We start from the raw sequence: 20281 nt of genomic DNA on the forward strand, positions 1-20281 counted from the left end.
GACTGTTTGTAAATACAGTATCTGGAGAGTCATGAATCGAAAACACTGAATGCAAAGCCACTTGAGGTTAGAAGTAGTAAATACCTTTCCACAAAACCCATCATCTTTTCTTGGCCCCCCCACCAAACCACAGAATGAGTGATGGGAGCCCTCTGCTGGTTTGTACAATCAGCTACAAGTGCATGCTGTGAGAAAATTACCATGTGCAGATAAATTGTCCCCCATTATCAGCCTGCATGCTGGTCATGAGAGTGCGTTAACAACACTGAGCACACAGCAAATTGCGGTATCGGAGCAAAGCATGTTCTTTTTTATTAAGTGTACAAAACAAGTGCAAAAATAGTGATTCATAAGAGCTACACAAAGTAGGAGTTGCCCTTCAAAAAATTACAGTCACAGAGGATACAAGTCGAAATGCAATACATGAAGTGCTGCTCAGAGAGGATAAAAAGGGATCAATGGTGCAGTCTTGCACAGTAGAAAAGATTGCAAAACAGAGTTGGTTTCACAGCATTTGATAAGTACTAAGTGCAAGCTGCTGAAACAGATGCCAAAATCAATCAGCACTCTCCCTTTCAAACTATGCACAGTGCAAAGATTTAACAAGGAAGATGCTCTATAAATGACATTCACTCTAATACACTTAATCAAATAGATAACTTTGGCCCATATGCTATTTAACAATAACTTCCTAGGCTGCGTGCGCACGCACACACACACACACACACACACACACACATATTTGCACAGAAATTACAGCTAGCCTTTTTAACAACTAAGCCAAAGGAACCACCAGACAATTCTGTCAAAGAGGCACAGCTACTTTTCGCAGGTCAGAAATGTGTTAATATGTTGCTACCGTAAACCAGGGATGCATGCAATGAAAGTACCTAGTTTATCATTTACATCTGAATACTGAGAAACACTGACATGAATATAAAGAGGAAATCTAGGTTTGAGATAACCGTGGAGCTGTGGGAGGAGCCTACACTACCTAAAACTGCAGCTAACAACACCTCGGCAAACAGCCGGGCACTGCAACTCTGGTCACTGATATGTGAAACAAGATACTGAATGCTGACAACAACAAGCCTAACTGGACTGAAGGCATCTCGGGTTGTGGTGCAAATCAACAGTAAAAAGGCACACAGCTTGTGGATTTAGGGTGGCTATTACTGAATCCCTAAACACTGCACAAACACACAAACCTTGCACAGAGTAAGCCTACATTTTAATTCACCAGTCATCCCGGCCACACATCTCCGTGTTTGCCATTTACAGTATGGTGCACTTTGACTTCTTTTTCTTCTCGGGTTCTTTTTTGGTCGGCTCCTGCTCCTTGCGATTATAGTAGCTGGAGAAGAAGGCTGGGGCGCAGATGGGCTCTCTGAGGCTGAGCAGCCACCTTCCATCACCGTAGTAGGTCAGGGAGCCTAGCTCCATCTCCTCAACCAGCTCCCCCTGCTGGCCCTCCTGCTGCAGGGCCAGGATTTCCAGCAGATCCAGGCCAGTTTGAACTGGCTCAACACCTTCTGCACACCCCAGAGTAACGTGGGCGCGGCTTCCCAGAGGCAGGGAGGCAGCTGCGGGGACAACAGACGCCCCCTCCTTTTCGGCGTCGGCTGGCCACAGCAGAAGCTGCTCCTCAGTGAGGGACACTCTGGCACCGACAGTGCGAGGAGTGACAAAGAGAGCGCTCAGAGACAGCTCAAACATAGAACCATAGAGTTCATTAACAGCCTGCAGAAGAGAAAAGGAAAGTAAGGACACATCACAAGATGAACATTAATATAAGCAAACATTACACTTCTCAGTTGTTACTGAGAAAGGTTCACGCAACAATGCAAAAATAAACTGGCAAGTAATAAATTATCAAGCCTACAAACACATGCAGCTATCACAATCTATACACAAACAACGAAACGACTCTGGTTTCTTACTGGCATCTCTGAATACTCTTTGGCACCCTCTGCTTGTCCATAGTTACAGAATTTTGTAGTGCAATGGAGGGTTCCTTTGGCTTCAAAGTACTGCTCCAGATCCACCTCCTTCTCAGCTTTACCAGTGACTGTAAACACAATACAAGATCAGCTGCATCTTAGTCATGGCAAAGATTTGAGGGATTAATGTGCTTTGTGAGACATGAGACAGCTTTAAACCCACTCACAGTCTGTTATGTGTTTCTTGAAAGCCTCCAAGGTGTCCAGTGTTTTGAGGAAGTCCATTGATGTGCACCTGACCTTGTCCTGGACAGAAGAGAGGAGAAACCAGCCAAAGTAAAGAGGAATGGATATTTCCTCAAGTGGACCTTTCATGGCTTCCAGTTGGGCTGCCTCTAGTCCACGCTTGGTCTTCTTGGCCAGATGTGCTACATCTCTGCTCCATTCTGTCTGCGGTTCCAAGAAGACAACAACAAAGTGGTGTTGCTCAGCAATCTCCCCCAGGCGGGCCAGCCGATCCTGGGTGTGGTTGGTGTCATCCACCACTATCAGAGCAGAGGAAGCTGTTCCAGCACTGCAGCAGGTCACCACAGCCTCATCCAGAGCCTTGTACCCGTCCGCAGATGATTCTGGATTCTCTGGCTTTATGCCGTGGTCATCGGCACAGATGATAGAGCAGTGGTCTTTGTAGGCATCAGCTATGGCACGAGCCAGGAAACTTTTACCGCTTCCTGGAAGACCTCTGAGGACAACGAGGGTACGAGAGGTGCGTAGGGCTTCTTTGGTCTGCTCTCGCTCCAGGATGGCAAAGGACAGAGATCCAGTTGCAGGGGCTGTATCTTCCTCCTTTTCAGCCTCAGCATTACTCTGCTCAGATTTAACACCTTCACCTTCTGCTGCTGCCTCAGCTCCCTTCAGATTATCAGACTCGACAGATTTTTCAGGTTCGACCTCCTCCTTGTCCTCCACAGATTTCACATTTCCAGATTCGGCTGAATTCTCCTTTAATGTCACAGCTTCTGTTGGTTCTGCCACCAAAACTGCCTCTGCCACTTTTTCTGCATCGGCTGGTTTCTCTTCTTTCCCTTCCTTTGTCTCTGGCTCAGCTGCGACACTGTTTTCTGCCTCCCCCTCTTTGGTAACTTCTTTTGCCCCAGTATCCATTGCAGTCTGCAGTTCGGTTTCAGTCTTCACTTGTTCTGACACCGTCTCTTCCTTGCCGGGTGGCTGTGAATCTAGTGTCTGGTGCAGCGTGCCTGGTTCAGGTAATGTTTGCTCTTGTGGTTCAGCTTCTGGAACTGATTCTGCCAATTTCTCTGGCTCTGGTACAGGGGCACTCGCTGCCAGAGGCGTTTGCACAGGCAAAGGTTCTGGATCATTCTCTGGCATAGGCTGATGTTCAGGCTGAATGTTTTTTGGTTCTGCGTCTAAAGCTGCAACTGGGTCAGAGGAGATCTTTTCAGATGACTCATCTGGTTCTGGTGGTGGTGCCACCGCACCAGGCACCGGCTCCGTTTCAGACTTTTCTTCAGGCAAGCCGTCCTCAATCTCTATTTTTGTTTTTTCCTCAGACAGAGTCACATTTTCTGTCACAATCAACTCTTCTGTTTCTTTCAAAGTTTTGACTTCTGTATCATGGCCATTCACTGCCAGCTGCTCAGTCTCTTCACCAGCAGCCGGTGGCTTCTCAGGCTCTGTGGATTCCTCCGGTGCCTCCAGCTTTGACACAACCTCTTTTTCCATTACAGTCTCCTCTTGCTGTGGAGCCTCTGACGCATCTAAAACCTCGCCACTCTTTTCAGTATCCATGTCTGGCTTACAGTCTGCCTCTACTCACCACCATCAAACCTTAAGTGCATAATTAAAAGAAAGAGAGAAACAATCTAATCAGCCCAGTGATGAATTCATAACCCGCCCCAAAACATTCAAAACGTTTTTTTTTATTATTATTAACATTCATCAGATTAAGAAATGAAAAGTCTGAATACTAGGCCAAGAAGCAAGGGTATTATTTATATATCCATTTATTTAGGATTCATATATCACACGTAAAGTGAAATCAGTGGTTGAGAGCATCATTTTTTTGCATGAAAAACAAAAAGAGAACAAAACTTGTGAATAAGCCGTTAAATACTTCTTACTGCATTTTTTGTGTGGACCATTTGCCCTTCTAGAGGACAGTTTTATCAGGACTGTGGTCATAATGACTCATACGGGAATTTACTCAATATCCATGATTTCACAAAGAGAGGGTGGTATTGCCGGGGGTGAATCTTTCAAAAAGCCCTGCAACACCCTTAAGCTTTAATGTTCATTTTTGTTCAGTGTGTGTGTGTGTGTGTTTGGGGGAGGGGGGTGTGTTGTGCCCTTGTGCATATAGGATGGGTGGGGGCAAAATGCTGGTACAACTTCATCAAATTTTAATTTCCATTTGTGTGCTAAGAAAATAAGGACTTCAATGATAGAGACACACAAGTGTGACTGCAAAAAAAATATGTATTCAAACCCTGCGTGGAAGAATTACCAGCGCTAAACCCTGCAAGCAAACACAGACAAAGGGGTAGTTAAGAAAATGGGGCATCGCAGAAAAGTGTGATTACATCATTCTAGAGCGACCTCCACCGGGTGGCAGGATATTTTGTAAATGTCAGTGAAAGATTTTTTTTTTCACCCCCTAAACACTGGATTTAACAGATGTGTGAAACCTCATCGTGTCATGAGACACAAGGGGAAGCTCTCACAACCTAACCCAACGAAGCAACAAAGACAGTCTGGCCCTACACCGAACTCAGTTGTATTTTTTTCTTCCTTTTAGCAGCTGTGCAATACACAACCGAAACCGAACATGCAAAAATCATAAAAATACACACACTTTCACATGTGTTAAACTTACACCTCATCCGCTTTAATTAGCGAGGGTACAGCAGCGGTAAATGCGCAGTGAGTGAGAGGAGGGTTTTCCCTTTGCTTGTCAAGTTTGGACTCAACGCATAACGTATTAACTGAACCGAGAATAAGGATTTTTAAAACGAGAGTCTAAGGTCGAAGGCTAAATGTGAGCTCAAATGTTGTTTTAAACACAGAAAATCGATATAGAGTCTGAAGGGTACATTTTGCCAGCTGCACAATGTGGCCAGGCGGGGAGTGGCGTGCACCTAATGCTAGCACGCCAGACAAAAAAAAAATTAGCCTGGCAGTCCGTAATTTTGGATATCACATCACCAGCTGCGGCGCCACGTCTGTGCGAGCTGGATGTTTACGAGGCGCAGTGATTGTTACTGGAACAACTTATTTCGGCAGTTGGAGTAAACAGCAGTAACGGGCGAGTTGTAAGCGTTCAGCGCGAAGGGCTTTTGTTTGCTTAATAAAAAAAAAAAAAAAACAACAACAACATGCCAGCTTACCAGTCACTGCAGTGGAGCTGTCGGTGGTGCCGCTGACCACGCGTTTCTCTCTGGATACAATGACAAGGCAATCCTTGGCACAGACACCACGCACACGCTCCACTCTTCAAGGGAGGGGGGGGCAGAAACGGAAATTCCCGGGAACGCGCAGCGGGGCGGGGCCACGGACACGCCCCTGAAGACCGGAAGGACGCTACCAGAGAAACTTTTTTTTTTTTTAAAGTGAAAAACCAAAATAAATTCCGTGTTTTCCCTTTTTGAACTTGTTCTTCCCCTCTCTTAAAAAAACCCCAAAACTTTATATGCATTGATTTTCTAAAAGGACATAAAAAAAATAACCCACCAAAAATCCCACAACACACCACAGACAATGTTCGTTCATATTAAGGATGGGTTTACTGCTAATATTTAGGGTTACTTTCCCAATGTTCATCTAAAAGCAGTGTATAAATATCATAATTAAAGCCTCACAACAAAACAAATGCATTGTACAACAATGTGTATTGTTATTGTATATTTATTTATGTGATTTACTTAATTTACTTTTTTCTTGATGTCTGTCTTCTGTTCATACATTTATTTAATTTTATCTATTTTTTGTCACTTGTATTTGTTGTGTATGTGTTGAATGTGTATATATGTGTCTGTCTGTGCTGAATTTCAATAAAGAAAACTTTTTATTTCTCTTCTACATGGTTTGACATTTTTCACTTCATATTGCATGTGTTTTTTTTTTTCCTGTTGTTCAGACCAACAGCTCTGAACTTTGCAGGAAACATTCATCTGTTGCGAGTGACAACATGTGTGAGATAGATGAACCATGGGGAAGGTGTGACATGGGAAGTTCCTGTTACCAAGTAGAACTCTGTTCTACATTTCATTAGAAGAGGCCAAAGGGACTGTGTGATAAATTTCCCCTTTAGTTTATCAAGTGAAACATGATCAGCCAGTTTCTTAACATTTTTTAAAATTGAAAACACTCAAATATCTCAAATTCAAATGCATTAAGTGAAGGTGCCCACAATGCTTTTCATCATTTATCAAAATACTGATATTCTGAGGCTTTCATCAAAACGCATTCATAGATTTTGTTCATAAAACCTCAGATGTCTCAGTTGCCAGTGTGAGGAAGATGAGTTTCATACCAAAATATCAAACCACTGATCGTTTCCCTCTGTCTTTATTTCAGGCTGCTCTCAGTCTCGGTTGGATACATCCTCATTGTGGTAGGTGCTGCTTTGCTTCATCAAGAGCCTGAAATGTAGAAATGACAAATGTCAGCCATCAAAAATATCTTTAAATGGATCTCAGAGTATGGGACAGGGAAACAGATGACAACAGACTGGGAACCTTCTGAATAGCATTTGTGGCAGAGTCGTCGTCTTGCAGGTTGGCGTGGGTCAAGGCTCTCTCAAAGCTCGCAACACAGGACTCAAAGTTTCCAAGTTTCACTGATATTAAACAGCAGGGGAATAACTGTTAAAGATCAGGTGAGTAGTTTGTCCACTGACAACAGCATCACAGTGCTAGAAAATTCAAAAGGTTAAATATCCAGCAAATAAGATGACAGGTTACTATTAACCAGTGTCTGACATAAAACCAGATAATGAATTACTTTCTGACTGTGCAACCAACACGTTGGCGTTCATCTGCCATTTCTCATCAGCAATTTCATCAGCTGCAGCAAGTGAACGGACACCATAGTCTCGGGCCTCCTTGTGGCGATCAAGCTCCAGGTAACACCAACCAATCTCGTGAAACAGCCAGGTCTTCTCCAAAGCACCACGGACCAGGGGAATCTTCTTTACCCAGCTGAATGTTCAACACAGAGAGAAGAAAACGAAATAAATGTAATGTCACCGATGAACAAACCTTCCATGGTCATTCCTCAGTGTCAAACGGTGCTTGTTAAGGAAGGTGTGAACAGAAAAAACTACCATCAAAATAGCATGTTTTGCTAAGGATGGCCATATCACATATTTAACATGTGCAGGAGATATTTCATTGTTTACTTACAATTCAATGGCTTGTGTGAACTGTCCAGTTTGGGCATAGACTCTGCCAATGTTGTCCAGCGCCCTGGACATTGCTTCTGGGAGTTTGCTGGTGATAAGAAAGATTACAAAAGATTAGATCTATTGTAGTCCAGTACTTTCACTCCTATTGCGTATTTCTTCAGATTCTCACCACTGTTTAGCCAAAGCCAGGTCTTTCTGATGATGGTCTAATGCTTTGTCCATATCTCCCAGGTCCATCAAAGCATTCCCAATGCAACTGTGCAGGCTGCCCAAAACCTCTTTTTTATTAGGCACCTCTTTCTCTGACCATCCCTGTACTGTCTTCATGACTTCCTTTGCCTTCTTGAGACTCTCCTCTGCGTTTCCAGATGTCAACTCTATGACAAGAAACATACACTGGGAATTTTTAGGCCAAGAAACGCACCGAGCTAAAAGTTCAGCCAGAAACCTGATTTACCTTCATCAATGTCATCCAGGCTCTTCAGCAGAAACTGAGCAGATTCAGAGTGTGCACTGGAACGGGGCTTACTACGTTTTTGTTGCATGAGCTTACGGTCCCTTTCCTGTGCACAGACGGGTTTCTCCTGGTTCCAGAACTCGGTGCAAGTGTCGAGGTACGTCAGGCAGCTCTCAATAACGTTCTTTAGTGGTTCGCCACCTTTCATCTTACCTTTTACCAAGTCTGCAGATCATAGTGTAACATCAGTGTAATAAAAGTGAAAAAACAACACTGTAGGTGGGTTTAAATAAACATATTGAACAGTAATGAAGCTAATAGTTAACATTTGAAGTGATAGCGACAGAAAATGTTATTTTATCTTTTTTTTTCAGTCTCAAATGAAAGATACAGAAAGACAAAAACATAGTCAGCTAAGGTCATATAATTAACAAACTACCTTCATCTTTCAGCAGGTCTTCTAGATATTTCTTGTCACTGTAAAACTCTCCCAGTAGTTGTTTGGTTGTCTTCTCACTCTTAGGGATCTTCTGGTTCTGCTGTTTTTTCTCCTTGTCCAGACGCTGAATAGCAGTAATTGGCTGTGCTCTCTTTATAAGTCAGTCATTCAGAAAGGTAACATTGTGCTTCAGAAGGGAGGTCAGGTCAAACATTACATATAGAAAACTGTAAAGTCTAATACTGTCCAGAATTTGCTCATTTAATTTCCTTTTTCTCCTGCAGTAGAAAAGCATGCATGTTAAATACTGGGTTACTGAAAAGGAAAGTGACAAACAGACTCACCTCCAAATCTTTCTGGAGGAATGATAAGTCTCCCTTAATCTCCAGTTTTACAGAGGAAGGGCCTGTAAAATGGCAGGTTTAGATTTTAAGTGTTGAGAGGAGGGAGAGAGGAGGATATTCATATGCTGCGGTTACAATTTAAGTCACAAAACAGTGTTAAATTACTTACTGCCAACAGAGTTTTCAATGGCCTCCTGTGCTTTTTGGATACCCAGTCTGAACTCCTGTATCTGTGGACGTAGCTTTTGACCTCTGTGGTAAAACACCAGTGCAAATTCAAATTCTCCCATGTAGTACAGAGCTTCTGCCTTCTGGTGCAATCCCTAAAAAAAAAAAAATCATGATAAAATAAATCTTTATAGACTTCACTTTTAATAAATTCCCTCAAATTTACAGTAGGCGGTTGGCTTGAGGGCTGCCATTTAACTAGTATAATTTAAGCAGTTTATTTATTTGTTGTTCCAGACAGTGGAAAGCACAAACACAGACATGTATGTAACCTGCCGTTTACCTCGAAAAACGCATTGTCTTCTTTGAGAGAAGCCTCTGCATCTTTTAAAGCGTTTTCAGGTTGCCCCATCTTCAGGTAACATTTGGACCGGCCAACAAGGCAATACTTGTCACCAGGCTTTAAAGCCAGTGCCTGAACAAAGACCAAAAAAGACGTTTAAAAGCTGGTTAACCAAACTTGGACAATATGTTGTAAATAAAAAAAATAACACAATCCCCGTAGTTGTCACCTAACGTTAGCTTGCTAGCTAGTTGGTTCACACTTACGTCCGTGAAGCTGTCTATAGCCTTCTTATACTGTCCTTTAAGGTACAGCCAGTCCCCGTCGGCCATTAACGTGGAGAATACGCCCTTTGGCTTTTCACCATCGTGGTCTCCAACGGTGTCTGACATTTTTCGGCGCTGTAAACTTTTATTTTCAGAGCAACGCTCACAGACCATTTAACCCTGGTGGGTACCCAAACACATCAACGATCTCCGGTATCATAGCAACCACACCAACAAACTAGCCGCGGGGAAACAGCGCCCTCTGCTGCCCGTTCAATGCAGCACACACATACACAAAACAGTTTTCTGTGTGACTACATATATGCTCATGATAACCTTATTATTAAATATTTTTAATGCTGATAGAATTATTATTTATGATACTTTTCTACACACAAAATGAAACAAACTGAAGGGGAAACCCAGAGGAGGCCAACTTTATTAACACGGCTGGAACTTTTCAAAGGTAAAGAGAGGATGGTTTCACCGTAAGGGCAAAAACAATAAGAGCAAAGATGAGGATGCTTTTCTTTTCTTCATGAAGTGCACCAGGAGAACAACACACTTGTCAGGAAGCAACCAAACGTTACCGGGTTTCATAATCACACAGCACCTGATCTTCTTAGACAATGGCAAACACATGTTCTGTTCCTATGCTTTTCTTTTGCATTGGGTGAAATTAGACAGCTTGCATCACACTCAAGGAGAACACAAACAGCAAAATCTATTTCTGTGCAACATGTCATGCAGACCAAGCAAAACAATGATCTCCCTGAAACTGCGTCAAAGGGATGCTCACAGTCGGTGCCACTTTCAAACTTTTACATTACAGAAAAGTGTCCTCATCCTTTGGTTCTATCAGACAGCTAATTTACAATAAATATACATATCAAAATAAAAAAATGGAAAAAAAATAATCAACTATCATCACAAATCAACACTTTACATTCCAGTAAAATGTACAATGCAGCAACCTGTGAATGGCAACATTAAACATAAAACCTATGACAACGAGAGGGAGAGGGACTTTGCTGGCAACAAAGCCAGCACAGCTGTCTCCACTGCCATCTGTATAATGTGCTTCGGCTGTACTGTAAGTGTAGGCTCTAGGCTCCGGGTGTTGTGAATTTAAAAAAAATGCTCAGGTGCTCCTTTTGGCTTATGACAAGGAGGCAGTTTTCAGTGCGAATTCGTAGCAGCCAACTGTCTGCCTGTCTGACAGTTTGTTCAAAAGGGGGACGTGTTGCTTGCTCAGTGATTTTCTTCAGAAATCATTAAGCAAGTTATTAATTTTCATGCAGAGAATACCCCCTCAGCAGTAAGTTGAGACGAGCCGGATAATAGCTTGCTCAGTGCTCAGTTGCATCTCAAGACTTTCCCCAGGACGTCACTCCCTGCATGGATCCCTAAAAGCTCTAACACAATAGCTGCACAAACTCCCCTATCTCAAAAATCCAGGAAATATTTGGACCAGTGTTGCTAGCCATTACTGACTTTCAAGTTTGTTTCGTTCTGGAAGGAAGAAAACCAAATCCAAAACCAGTAACACTACCAACTCAGTCTGAGCCGTCTTGGTGTCCTTGCTATACAGGTGTTAAATCGTTTGCTGCATGTGGTCATTGGGTTGCATTCATTCAGTCAATGGCATAGACAAGAATCTGACTTGCAATCAGTCAGTCATTAAATACGGATGGTGGGTCAGGGGGTTGACATTGTTGAAAAGTCCTGATGTAATAAGCATTTAGGTAGACGAACCCTTCGATTAACCAAACTGGAAGAAGAAATTTCCTGGTCCAGATGCTGAAACAAATGACAAACATGTCAATTAACACGTACATGTACTGAAATACTTTTACTGTACTCTTAAACTTAGAACGTCATTCCAAAGTGGTTGAAAGAAAAGCATCACTTCTCTTAAGTATCTGTGTACAAATAGAGCATTAATTAATTACCTTCAAAACTAAAACCCCCTGGGCCTCCAAAGAACGCCTTGAAAATGTTGTTGGCATCAAATTCTGGTGGAAATAAAATGCAAGTAAGAATCGTGATCAGCACAGAGAACTTTACAACCAGGTTGAATTTTCTTGCTATAAAAACAACTGTTGATTTATAATAAAAAGGTAGATTATTGGCACAGACATGACAAATATTTCAATCTGTTCACCCTCGAGACCTCCCACCCCAACACATGCCCAGGTGCTGACCTCCCATGTTCATGCCATCATCCTCCAGATCCTGACCACTGTCATAGCGAGACTTCTTCTTTGGGTCTGAAAGCACACTGAAAGCCTCGCCCACCTCCTTGAACTTCTTCTCCTCTTCTTTCTGCACCTCAGCACTAGCTCCGCTGTGACGGTCTAAAGAAAGTTGGGTGATGGGGCAGGACACACCAAAATGTGCAAAAGTCAGCTAGGCTGAGGGTCAACTGCATATAAGGATTATGTAATGACAAATTTTTTTTCCTGTATAAAATCACAATGGTAGAAGAAATAAAGCACCTGGGTGATGTAAAAGTGCCCGTTTGCGGTACGCTTTTTTGATTTCATCTTCTGTGGCATTCTTATCCACCCCGAGCACTTTGTAGTAATCTTTCCGCTTGCTTTTCTTCAACTCCAGCTGGGCATTTTTCAGGAGGTGCTTGTGTTCTATGGAATAAAGATGAAGAAAGAAGGGACAGATTAATGTACAACGGGGGGAGCAATATCATTAAAGTGGCAGAAGAAAGCAAAACAACAGTCATAAGTTGTCAGCAGCAGAAAAATGAAGAGGAATATCTGATCTGAACGCAGGAGTCTGATTCTCACCTTTTGTCTTCTCTGTCTGATAAACCTTTTCATAGTCTCTCACTGCCTCTTCGTACTGTTCTGTGTCCATGTAGCTGAAACACAGTATGCACACGTCTGTCATTGTTTCTTTACCAAATCTGAACAATAGAATACAAGTGTAGGTGTGTAAAACAAATACATCTTCATATCTCTATTAACAACAGAGTTAGAAATCTTAGACATACCACTGTGCTCTCCGTAAATAGGCCTTGATGTAGGTCTCATCCAGTTTAATGGCCTTTGTACAGTCTTCAATGGCCTGTTCTAGTTTCTTCAGCTTTCAAAGAAAAAGAGAAAAGTATAACCATGCAAAGCAGAGAGAGACAGAAGAGTAGTGGCCCAGTTCTCTTAACTTAACAGAACAAGTACAACATAGCAAAGATACAAAAAAACTTCATACTGTCATGGGGACAGAATGAGAACTCTGCGCAAGTGCTAGCCGATGAATTTGACTATCTGAATGAGGGCTTTTGAGTGTGTTATGCATGCTTGATGTCTTGCACGCAATTACATCACCGTAGGTCTGTAACAAGCCTTGCATTTATCTAGCATTATTCAAACTATGCAGGTCCAGCGCGCCGTAGGAGTCACAGTTTGGAGTTTTGTCTGTTTGTGGTTCTGTCCTTACCTTTATCTAACAGACACAGACCTCTTTCTGTCCTTATCTGCTACTTTTTGTGTTTTGTCAAGAGCCGCTCATGTCCATGTCTCCTTTGCAACATTTACTGATATGGTGTCAAACATTTCCAGCTTTATGGGGCAAATAGTCACAAAGTATTACAATGGCACATGACTTTTACTCATGTTGTTTGTTTTTATGTATCGCAGAGCCAAGGAGTACAGCCTTTTCTTTCTCACGTGATTGGAATATAAAAACTCAATCTCAAATAAACAGTGTAGATAATCTTCTCAAGTGTTTTGAATTCAGGGTGTTTGAAATGTCACCCGTAATGAAAAACAACCTGTCAGTGGTATCTCTGCTGTGCATGTTTCTCACCTTAGATCCAACAGTGGCCCTATTACAGAACAGCTTGGCATTAGTCTTGATGTTGTTGGGGTCTATTGTTAGTGCCTCAGAGTACAGATCATAGGCTGCCTCAAAGTTTCCCTCCTTGAACGCCTTGTTCCCCTCCTCCTTCTTGGCTTTTAGTGCTTTGGCATTCTGGGAAAACAACACATTGGGTAGCCTTAAAAAGCCACTCAGGGCTATCTTAGCAGTAACAGAAATCAATCAGACTTAAAACAGATAAAAGAAAACTGCATTGCTATATTTTCTTGGGCCATTTTCCTCTGTTAATAGCCTTTTTGTAAGATATATTTATAGGAAGTCACAAATATGGGTTAGCTGGTTCATAAAACTCACTCTGCATGCAAGCCGAGCCTTATCATGGTCAGGAGCCATACGCAGGGCCTGAACAAAGAACTGGACGGCCTTGTCAATGCAGTCCTCATAGTAGAGACAAAGACCACGCACGTACAGTGCATCCGCATTAGTGGAGTCCATTCGCAGAATATCACTGAATGGAAACAAATAATCAAGATTAAAGTTAAAAGAAAATAAACATTAGGAAAAAGAGAAATCACACCAAAATGAATTGGCATGTGGCATCATCTTTAAAGGTTTAGTTCACATCAAACTATGCTGAACAGTGGGAATGATTGTCCCCCTTCTTTGAAGACAGAGCAGGCACCACACGGTTCCTGAAGGTACTCCTCAGAGCAGCTTCATTTTCAAGGAAAATTAACACAATAGGATGATTGTGAGGATGTGCCATTTGTACACTGTTGTAATTGCGAATTTGAGATCAAGTGTTTACTTCTAAGGCCCATGTGCTAAACCTATGATGTCTCTTTGTAAACATAAAAACACAAAGTTGTGTGTATATTTTTTTTTTAACAGAAGGCCCATGGATTTCTGTATTCTGGCATACTGACATTCATTAAAGATAAATCATAGCACACCTGGTGTAGACAGTGCCCAACATTTAATTGCATTATTATGGCTCGGTGGAATTGTCTGACTTTTCAGAGCAGCACATTGTTACTTCTTTGCAATTACATGTCACTGTTTTCCCATTTCTCCAAAGCTCTGTGATACAGGATTCATCGTTTGTTATATCTGACTGACAGACATTTTAATAATATGTCATAATGAAAGGTGTATACAGCTCATATAATATGACACAGCACGGCAAATTTACACGCAACTGTACACACGTCTGATCATTGCGACAAATTCCAATGGTGTCCACTAAATAAGGGAACTGCCAAGTATTTTTCAAATAAGCATTCTTACCTGGCTACAGACTGAGCCTCAGGGTAGCGTCCCAGCAGGGCTAAGCACTCTGCCTTCAGTATCTTGAACCTGTGACAGGCTGACGCAGGCTCCAAGGCACGGTCCATGCAAAAGACAACCTAGAAACAACAAAGGCATATTTGCAGTCTGCGCTGCTTGACAGAGCAGTTATTGGTGACATGCCGTATCATACAATTGACAAAATGAAGTAACATCATAACCACTGGGTAACTTACCATCCTGAAGTCTCGTTTCTCAAATCCGATCTCTGCCATTCGCTCATATTCAAGGATAGACTCTGCATTCTTCAGCTGCCGAAGGAATTTGAGGCATTCGGTGACAACAGAAAAAGACCTCTTGTATTCAGTTCACTTCATTGCTTTACAGCTACTACTGGTCTATCTTGTGTACCATGCTTAGTGATTGTAAAACTGGGTCAATGTAAGCAGCAGCAGTGGTTCTCTGAATGACCTCAAACTTGCTTGCTCATTAGGAATGGACAGTAACTCCAGCTGATATCCTCTTAAACCGCTCAGTATCAGACCATTGCACTTTATTTGCACTTGCTTGGCCAAAGCTTATCTAATAGTGGATAATCACTTCCAAATTGTTAGATCATGCTCTCTGACACAAAGGCCAGCTCACCTCCTGCTGGGCCTGGCTGTTGTCTGGTTCCAGCTCCAGAACCCTCTGGAAACAGCGGCTGGCAGCCATAGCGTTGCCAAGAGACAGGTGGCACTTGCCCTCTCGCAGATGGCCCTGTAGGTAAAAGACACAGTTCAGAAACTGAATAACATTCTTCAATACCCCTCTTGTTAAAAATGAATTGGGCACTGTTTGATAAAATCTTAATCATTACCACCTTTAATTTACTTTGTTATGTAACACACCTTTAATACATTTTACATATTATAAACACAAACAATTAAAGTCTTGTTATGGTTTATGTATTGAAAAGCTATATATAAATATAGACAAAAATGCATACATGCATAAAACATAGGTCATTTCCACAAGATGACAAACAACTATACTCAAAGTTGTGTAAAACTTCTCCCAGACTCAAGTTAAAGTTCCCCAGTGGATGCTGTTGTAAAGGTATCTCTGGCTGAAACTACTTACACGAGTAGATTTCCCAATTAATGGAATGTAGGGGCTTCTTTCCCGCAACTTACCTTCATGAAGGTGTTATCTAGCCGTACTGCTTGCTGGGAATCTTCTAAAGCCTCTCTATACCGGCACAACATCATTAATGTGGCTGCCCGGTTTCCATAATAGCTTGCATTCTTTGGACACATGTCTGTAGAAAAAATAAGTTTGTTCACACGTCATCCAAAGTCCGACAGAATTCAAACTATTGTTGCTTATCCTATACAAGAAGTCAACACTATTTCCAAACAAAGGGAGGATCAACCATAATGATTTAGGAATACTTACCGATGGCCTTGGTGTAATAATTGAATGCTTCTGCATAATCCTTCTTGATATAAAAGGCATTGCCTTGCTCTTTGAAGCCCTCCGCTTCCCTGTGTAAAAGTGGGCACAAAGCAAATTTAGCACAGAAGCACACAGTATGTGGTCAGTCAGCTGGCTGGGTTTGCCGTACACTTTATTCTTTACACAGTAATACTGTTAGGTCTGAGAATCACATCCATAAACACCTGTAAAAAGAGCATGCCCAAAATTATGAACGACAGTGTTCACCGGAGACTCTTTTGGCCTGAGTTAGCTAAACATAGAAAGGGTCAAACCAGCAGGGCACAAGTGTCTACTCCAATCAAACACATGGCTATTTTGTGAAGCTGACAGGGAGAACAGAGCCAGGAACATATGACACCATGCTGCGGGCCACTGCCATTACTTTTTTTGGAAGTCTTTCATGCTTTACATCACGGCCACACATTGAGTGAATTGTGTCATTAACTAGCAAGCCAGCTATTACCATTGTGGAAATACTGCAGCAATGTGAAGGCATTATTGCAATATCTGGGCCAGATCAACTTTTACAATCGATAGGCAGCGACAGATTTACAGATATTACAGTGTGTCCGACTGCCAAACAGAAATCCAGCACAGGAGCTAGCCACCAACGACTAAACGTGATCCCGGGCCAAATTTAGCTAAACAGTTAGCGGCAGCGCGCTAGTTAGCGACAGGAAAATTAACATGGCAAGGACTTTTGACTGCAGATATCAGAGACAGACTTCTTTGTAGATGTTTTTCTGCCGCTGACAACATAGCCTTGGTGTATCTTACCTTTCTAATTCTTCGTCGCTCAGCAGGTCCATGTCAGGGTCCATGTTCACAGCATCACAGTTCTCCGTCGCCATTTTGCCGTCAATGGGGAGGGGCGGGGCCACATTACTGCAGTCGTTACGTACACTGTAAACAGGAAGTAGCCCGCTAGGTAAGGAAAGAAGCTAGCTTACGCTTAAAGACCAGTTTCACAACAAATACGTATATTATTACCGTTCGCTACTAACAGCGTATATAGTTGTGAATACACGACTTTAGTGGGGTTAGACATTTTAGATAACATTAGCGACTTCGTATGTAATGTCGTTCATCTCTCCGGAAGCTAATGCTAGGCTAATGTCATATTCTGTAAACTGTAACGACGTTAGCATACTCAGCCAGCAAACGTTTCATATTGAAATATCTATGAGTTGTTATTTTATATGTGTGTTAGCCAGCTACTTATCAGTTATGTGATGGTGATTGTGTCTAAGAAAATAAACAGTAGCAACGTAGCTACCCATATAACGTGTAAGTGCTATGCTATTCGCTTATACTGTAATAAAAAATAATTGAACAGTTTTCTGTCTCTTCAGATTTTCTGGCCTGAGAGAGAGAGTCATGGGCAAAAGCTGTAAGGTGGTTGTGTGTGGCCAAGGTGCAGTAGGTAAAACGGCCGTTTTGGAGCAACTACTGTATGCCAACCATGTTGCAGGTATACTTGGTCTGGTGAATTAATACAGTCTTGCAGTCTAGTTTTAAGTTTACCAGAATGTAAATGTTAATTGGCATTTTTGGCCCATCTTTGTTTATCCATTGTCAGGTTCGGAGCCCATGGAGACCCTGGAGGATATCTACATTGGCTCCATAGAGACTGATCGTGGTACACGAGAGCAGGTGCGCTTTTATGACACCCGAGGACTCCGGGATGGGATGGAGTTCCCACGACATTACTACACTTTTGCAGATGGCTTTGTACTTGTTTACAGCATTGACAGTAAAGAGTCCTTTAAGCGAATGGAGGCACTCAAGAAGGACATAGACCGTCACAGAGACAAGAAAGAGGTGAGAACTGAATACATCTTGGCATTTAAAGGCAACAAGTTATGTTTACAGACATTGATTAATCTACCCTATACACAGAAATGAGATTTATAAATTATTAATTTGAATTTTGCATTCTATCATAGCTAAAACTATAGCAGAAATACAGCAGATGTAGTGATACACATTGATGTGGACAGTGATAAAGATTACACTGATGTGGAACCTGATGATCCTGATCCCCAGGTGACTATTGTTGTGCTGGGTAACAAGCTGGACAAGCAGGATGAAAGGAGAGTTGACGCTAACATGGCCCAGAACTGGGCGAAGAACGAGAAGGTTCGTCTTTGGGAGGTGTCGGTGGTGGACCGACGCACGCTGATCGAACCCTTTGTCTACCTGGCCAGCAAAATGACCCAGCCACAGAGCAAGTCCACCTTCCCTCTCAGTCGCAACAAGAATAAGGGCGGTGGTTCTACAGACAGTTAAATGACCAAACACTGTTAACACATTCAAGAGGGAGGAAAAAGGGACTAGAGTTGTGTTAAAGGGAACCTTGTTTTACTAAAGGATCAATTTTGATATCATGAAGGACTGAGTTAGTAAAGGTTGGTCGTGAGAATGTGGAGAAGTGATGAGAGGAAAGGCAGGATGATTGTATGGATATTTATATACAGTGAGCACTGTTTGTATTAATATAACATCTGCTTTTAATGTTTTTGTAAAATACTACTTTAAATATGACTGAGTGAAAATGGGGATCTCTTGGTTTTATTTTGCCATATCAGCTAACAAATCAAAGAAGACGAGGTGTTTTTGTTTCTCACTCCCATTTTATTGGGTTGGATTATGGCCAAACTATTCATCAACATTCTTTACTATTACTGCAGTTGTCATTGGACCTACATAATATAGTTTTTGAACTAGTGACAATCAGCATCTGATCTCAGTTTATTCGCAACCAGTCCAGAGTTTAAAGGTATCATTGATTCATGGTGCTCACTGTATAGATAAATTAGGATCCAACACACATGTACTGTGGCTACTACTTTATGTACACGTACACACAGGTTGAATCATTAATGACGTCAGTTTCAAATGTCACCTAATTATTGCATCACACAAATGTTGAATCTCACATGTTGTAAAAGGGATTTATTGATACATTATTGATGACGTACAGTAACTGTGCTGTTTGTTGGTCAGGAGATTTGTTACACTATATAATTATGTATGCAGAGATTCACTGTTGGATGCTGTATTGACATTCCTCACCACATATTGCCTTCTGTACAGGCTTTAAAAGTTTAAATGTGAGATGAAAGATGTTCAGATGAAAGGCGGTTTCTGCAGGCTCAGGTGCTACTTTTTTCTGATTGCTGCACATGAAAAAACGAGGGACACAATATACAAACAGAGATGTCTCATCTTTAACAACATGACTCATCATATTATCAGTTACTGTCATTGCTGAAGTTGAAGGTCTGTTTATAGTGATTGTAAAAAAAAATCCACAATAACACATTAGACATTCAGTGACAGGGCGCAGCATGAGGTCAAATATGTGCAGCTTTTAAAATTTGTTTTATTGAAAAGGGGAAATGTTGCTGTTGTCTTGAATATTCATGTGTTTGTGCCACCATGTATCATTCAACTTTTTTGTGGATATCGAGCAATCAAGTTTTAAAACCCTTAAAATGTGTTCACTTGATATTTGTTTGCATGTTTTGTAAACAAATTAAAGGATTGTTGTGCCTAATTAGGATGCTGTTGAGTTTTTTGTAGTTTGTTTCTTGACCAGCAGATGTCTCTGATCTTCCAGTTAAACACTGTGGATGTTCTCATGAAATCAGTTGCCACTGGAAGCTGTTCTAAAAGACAGTTTCATTTTAAGGGAAATATCCATGTGTAGCACTTGCACCATTGGGGATTGAATGAACTAATTGTAAACTGCTTTGAACAAAAGCTTCTGCAGAATGAGTCAAACGTATTCACTGTCTTTTAAACACGCATTTGAATTCTGAGTACGTGTGTTTCACAGAAAAGCATCTGTAAGTATTTTGTTCAAAATCTATTCCTTTATCTACCTAAAAAACACTAATTACGAGGTACTAATTGATTCATATCAGTTTAAAAGACAAACAAAAATGGAGATCAGGAAGCAAACTAAACTGTCAAGTACCACGCAGTAAAACTCCTTCCGTGCATGTGATGATTTTTGATTCAAACAAGATGCAAATTATGGAACACACAAAAGTGAAATATTCATGACAGATATATTCAGGAGAAATGATCCCTTAGTGTGCCAGTGACTCACTGATTAATGGAAATTCTGGGATGAGATTTGTGATGACTACTGATTCATACTGATTCATACTGATTCATACTGACTTACACCAGAAACATCAATGCAACCTTCAGGTATCCATGATGTCCTGTGCACTGCTGCTTTACAGCTATTGCTGTGTATGTTTACTGCAAATCAAGATCAATCAACTGGTT

The 20281-nt window shown here is 41.6% G+C and overlaps 4 protein-coding genes across 4 annotated transcripts; 1 reads left to right on the forward strand and 3 right to left on the reverse strand.

The window, feature by feature from the left end:
• Nucleotides 1-289: 289 nt before the first annotated feature.
• LOC121198834 (2',3'-cyclic nucleotide 3' phosphodiesterase) lies at nt 290-5477 on the reverse strand. The gene is made up of 4 exons (XM_041063168.1): nt 5345-5477; nt 2168-3788; nt 1941-2068; nt 290-1740 (listed from the first exon to the last, which is right to left on the reverse strand). Exons 2-4 carry the CDS (start codon nt 3747-3749, stop codon nt 1276-1278), a joined length of 2175 nt encoding a protein of 724 aa, XP_040919102.1. The 5' UTR covers nt 3750-3788; nt 5345-5477; the 3' UTR covers nt 290-1275.
• Nucleotides 5478-6464: 987 nt separating this feature from the next.
• odad4 (outer dynein arm docking complex subunit 4) lies at nt 6465-9505 on the reverse strand. The gene is made up of 11 exons (XM_041063145.1): nt 9380-9505; nt 9114-9245; nt 8772-8925; nt 8603-8664; nt 8259-8409; nt 7820-8044; nt 7532-7739; nt 7361-7447; nt 6960-7156; nt 6695-6795; nt 6465-6598 (listed from the first exon to the last, which is right to left on the reverse strand). The coding sequence occupies exons 1-11, from the start codon at nt 9503-9505 to the stop codon at nt 6563-6565; spliced, it is 1479 nt and encodes a 492-aa protein (XP_040919079.1). The 3' UTR covers nt 6465-6562.
• A 284-nt stretch (nt 9506-9789) lies between these two features.
• Nucleotides 9790-16857, reverse strand: dnajc7 (DnaJ (Hsp40) homolog, subfamily C, member 7). Its single transcript, XM_041061992.1, has 14 exons — nt 16757-16857; nt 15938-16026; nt 15676-15800; nt 15146-15259; nt 14737-14811; nt 14501-14619; nt 13568-13721; nt 13202-13366; nt 12390-12481; nt 12184-12257; nt 11878-12024; nt 11584-11736; nt 11332-11394; nt 9790-11179 (listed from the first exon to the last, which is right to left on the reverse strand). The coding sequence occupies exons 1-14, from the start codon at nt 16828-16830 to the stop codon at nt 11142-11144; spliced, it is 1482 nt and encodes a 493-aa protein (XP_040917926.1). The 5' UTR covers nt 16831-16857; the 3' UTR covers nt 9790-11141.
• A 19-nt stretch (nt 16858-16876) lies between these two features.
• nkiras2 (NFKB inhibitor interacting Ras-like 2) lies at nt 16877-19538 on the forward strand. Its single transcript, XM_041061993.1, has 4 exons — nt 16877-16907; nt 17332-17450; nt 17559-17800; nt 18026-19538. The coding sequence occupies exons 2-4, from the start codon at nt 17357-17359 to the stop codon at nt 18266-18268; spliced, it is 579 nt and encodes a 192-aa protein (XP_040917927.1). The 5' UTR covers nt 16877-16907; nt 17332-17356; the 3' UTR covers nt 18269-19538.
• The last annotated feature ends 743 nt before the right edge of the window (nt 19539-20281 follow it).

This window comes from Toxotes jaculatrix, chromosome 18 (assembly GCF_017976425.1).
Source record: "Toxotes jaculatrix isolate fToxJac2 chromosome 18, fToxJac2.pri, whole genome shotgun sequence".
NCBI lineage: Eukaryota > Metazoa > Chordata > Actinopteri > Toxotidae > Toxotes > Toxotes jaculatrix.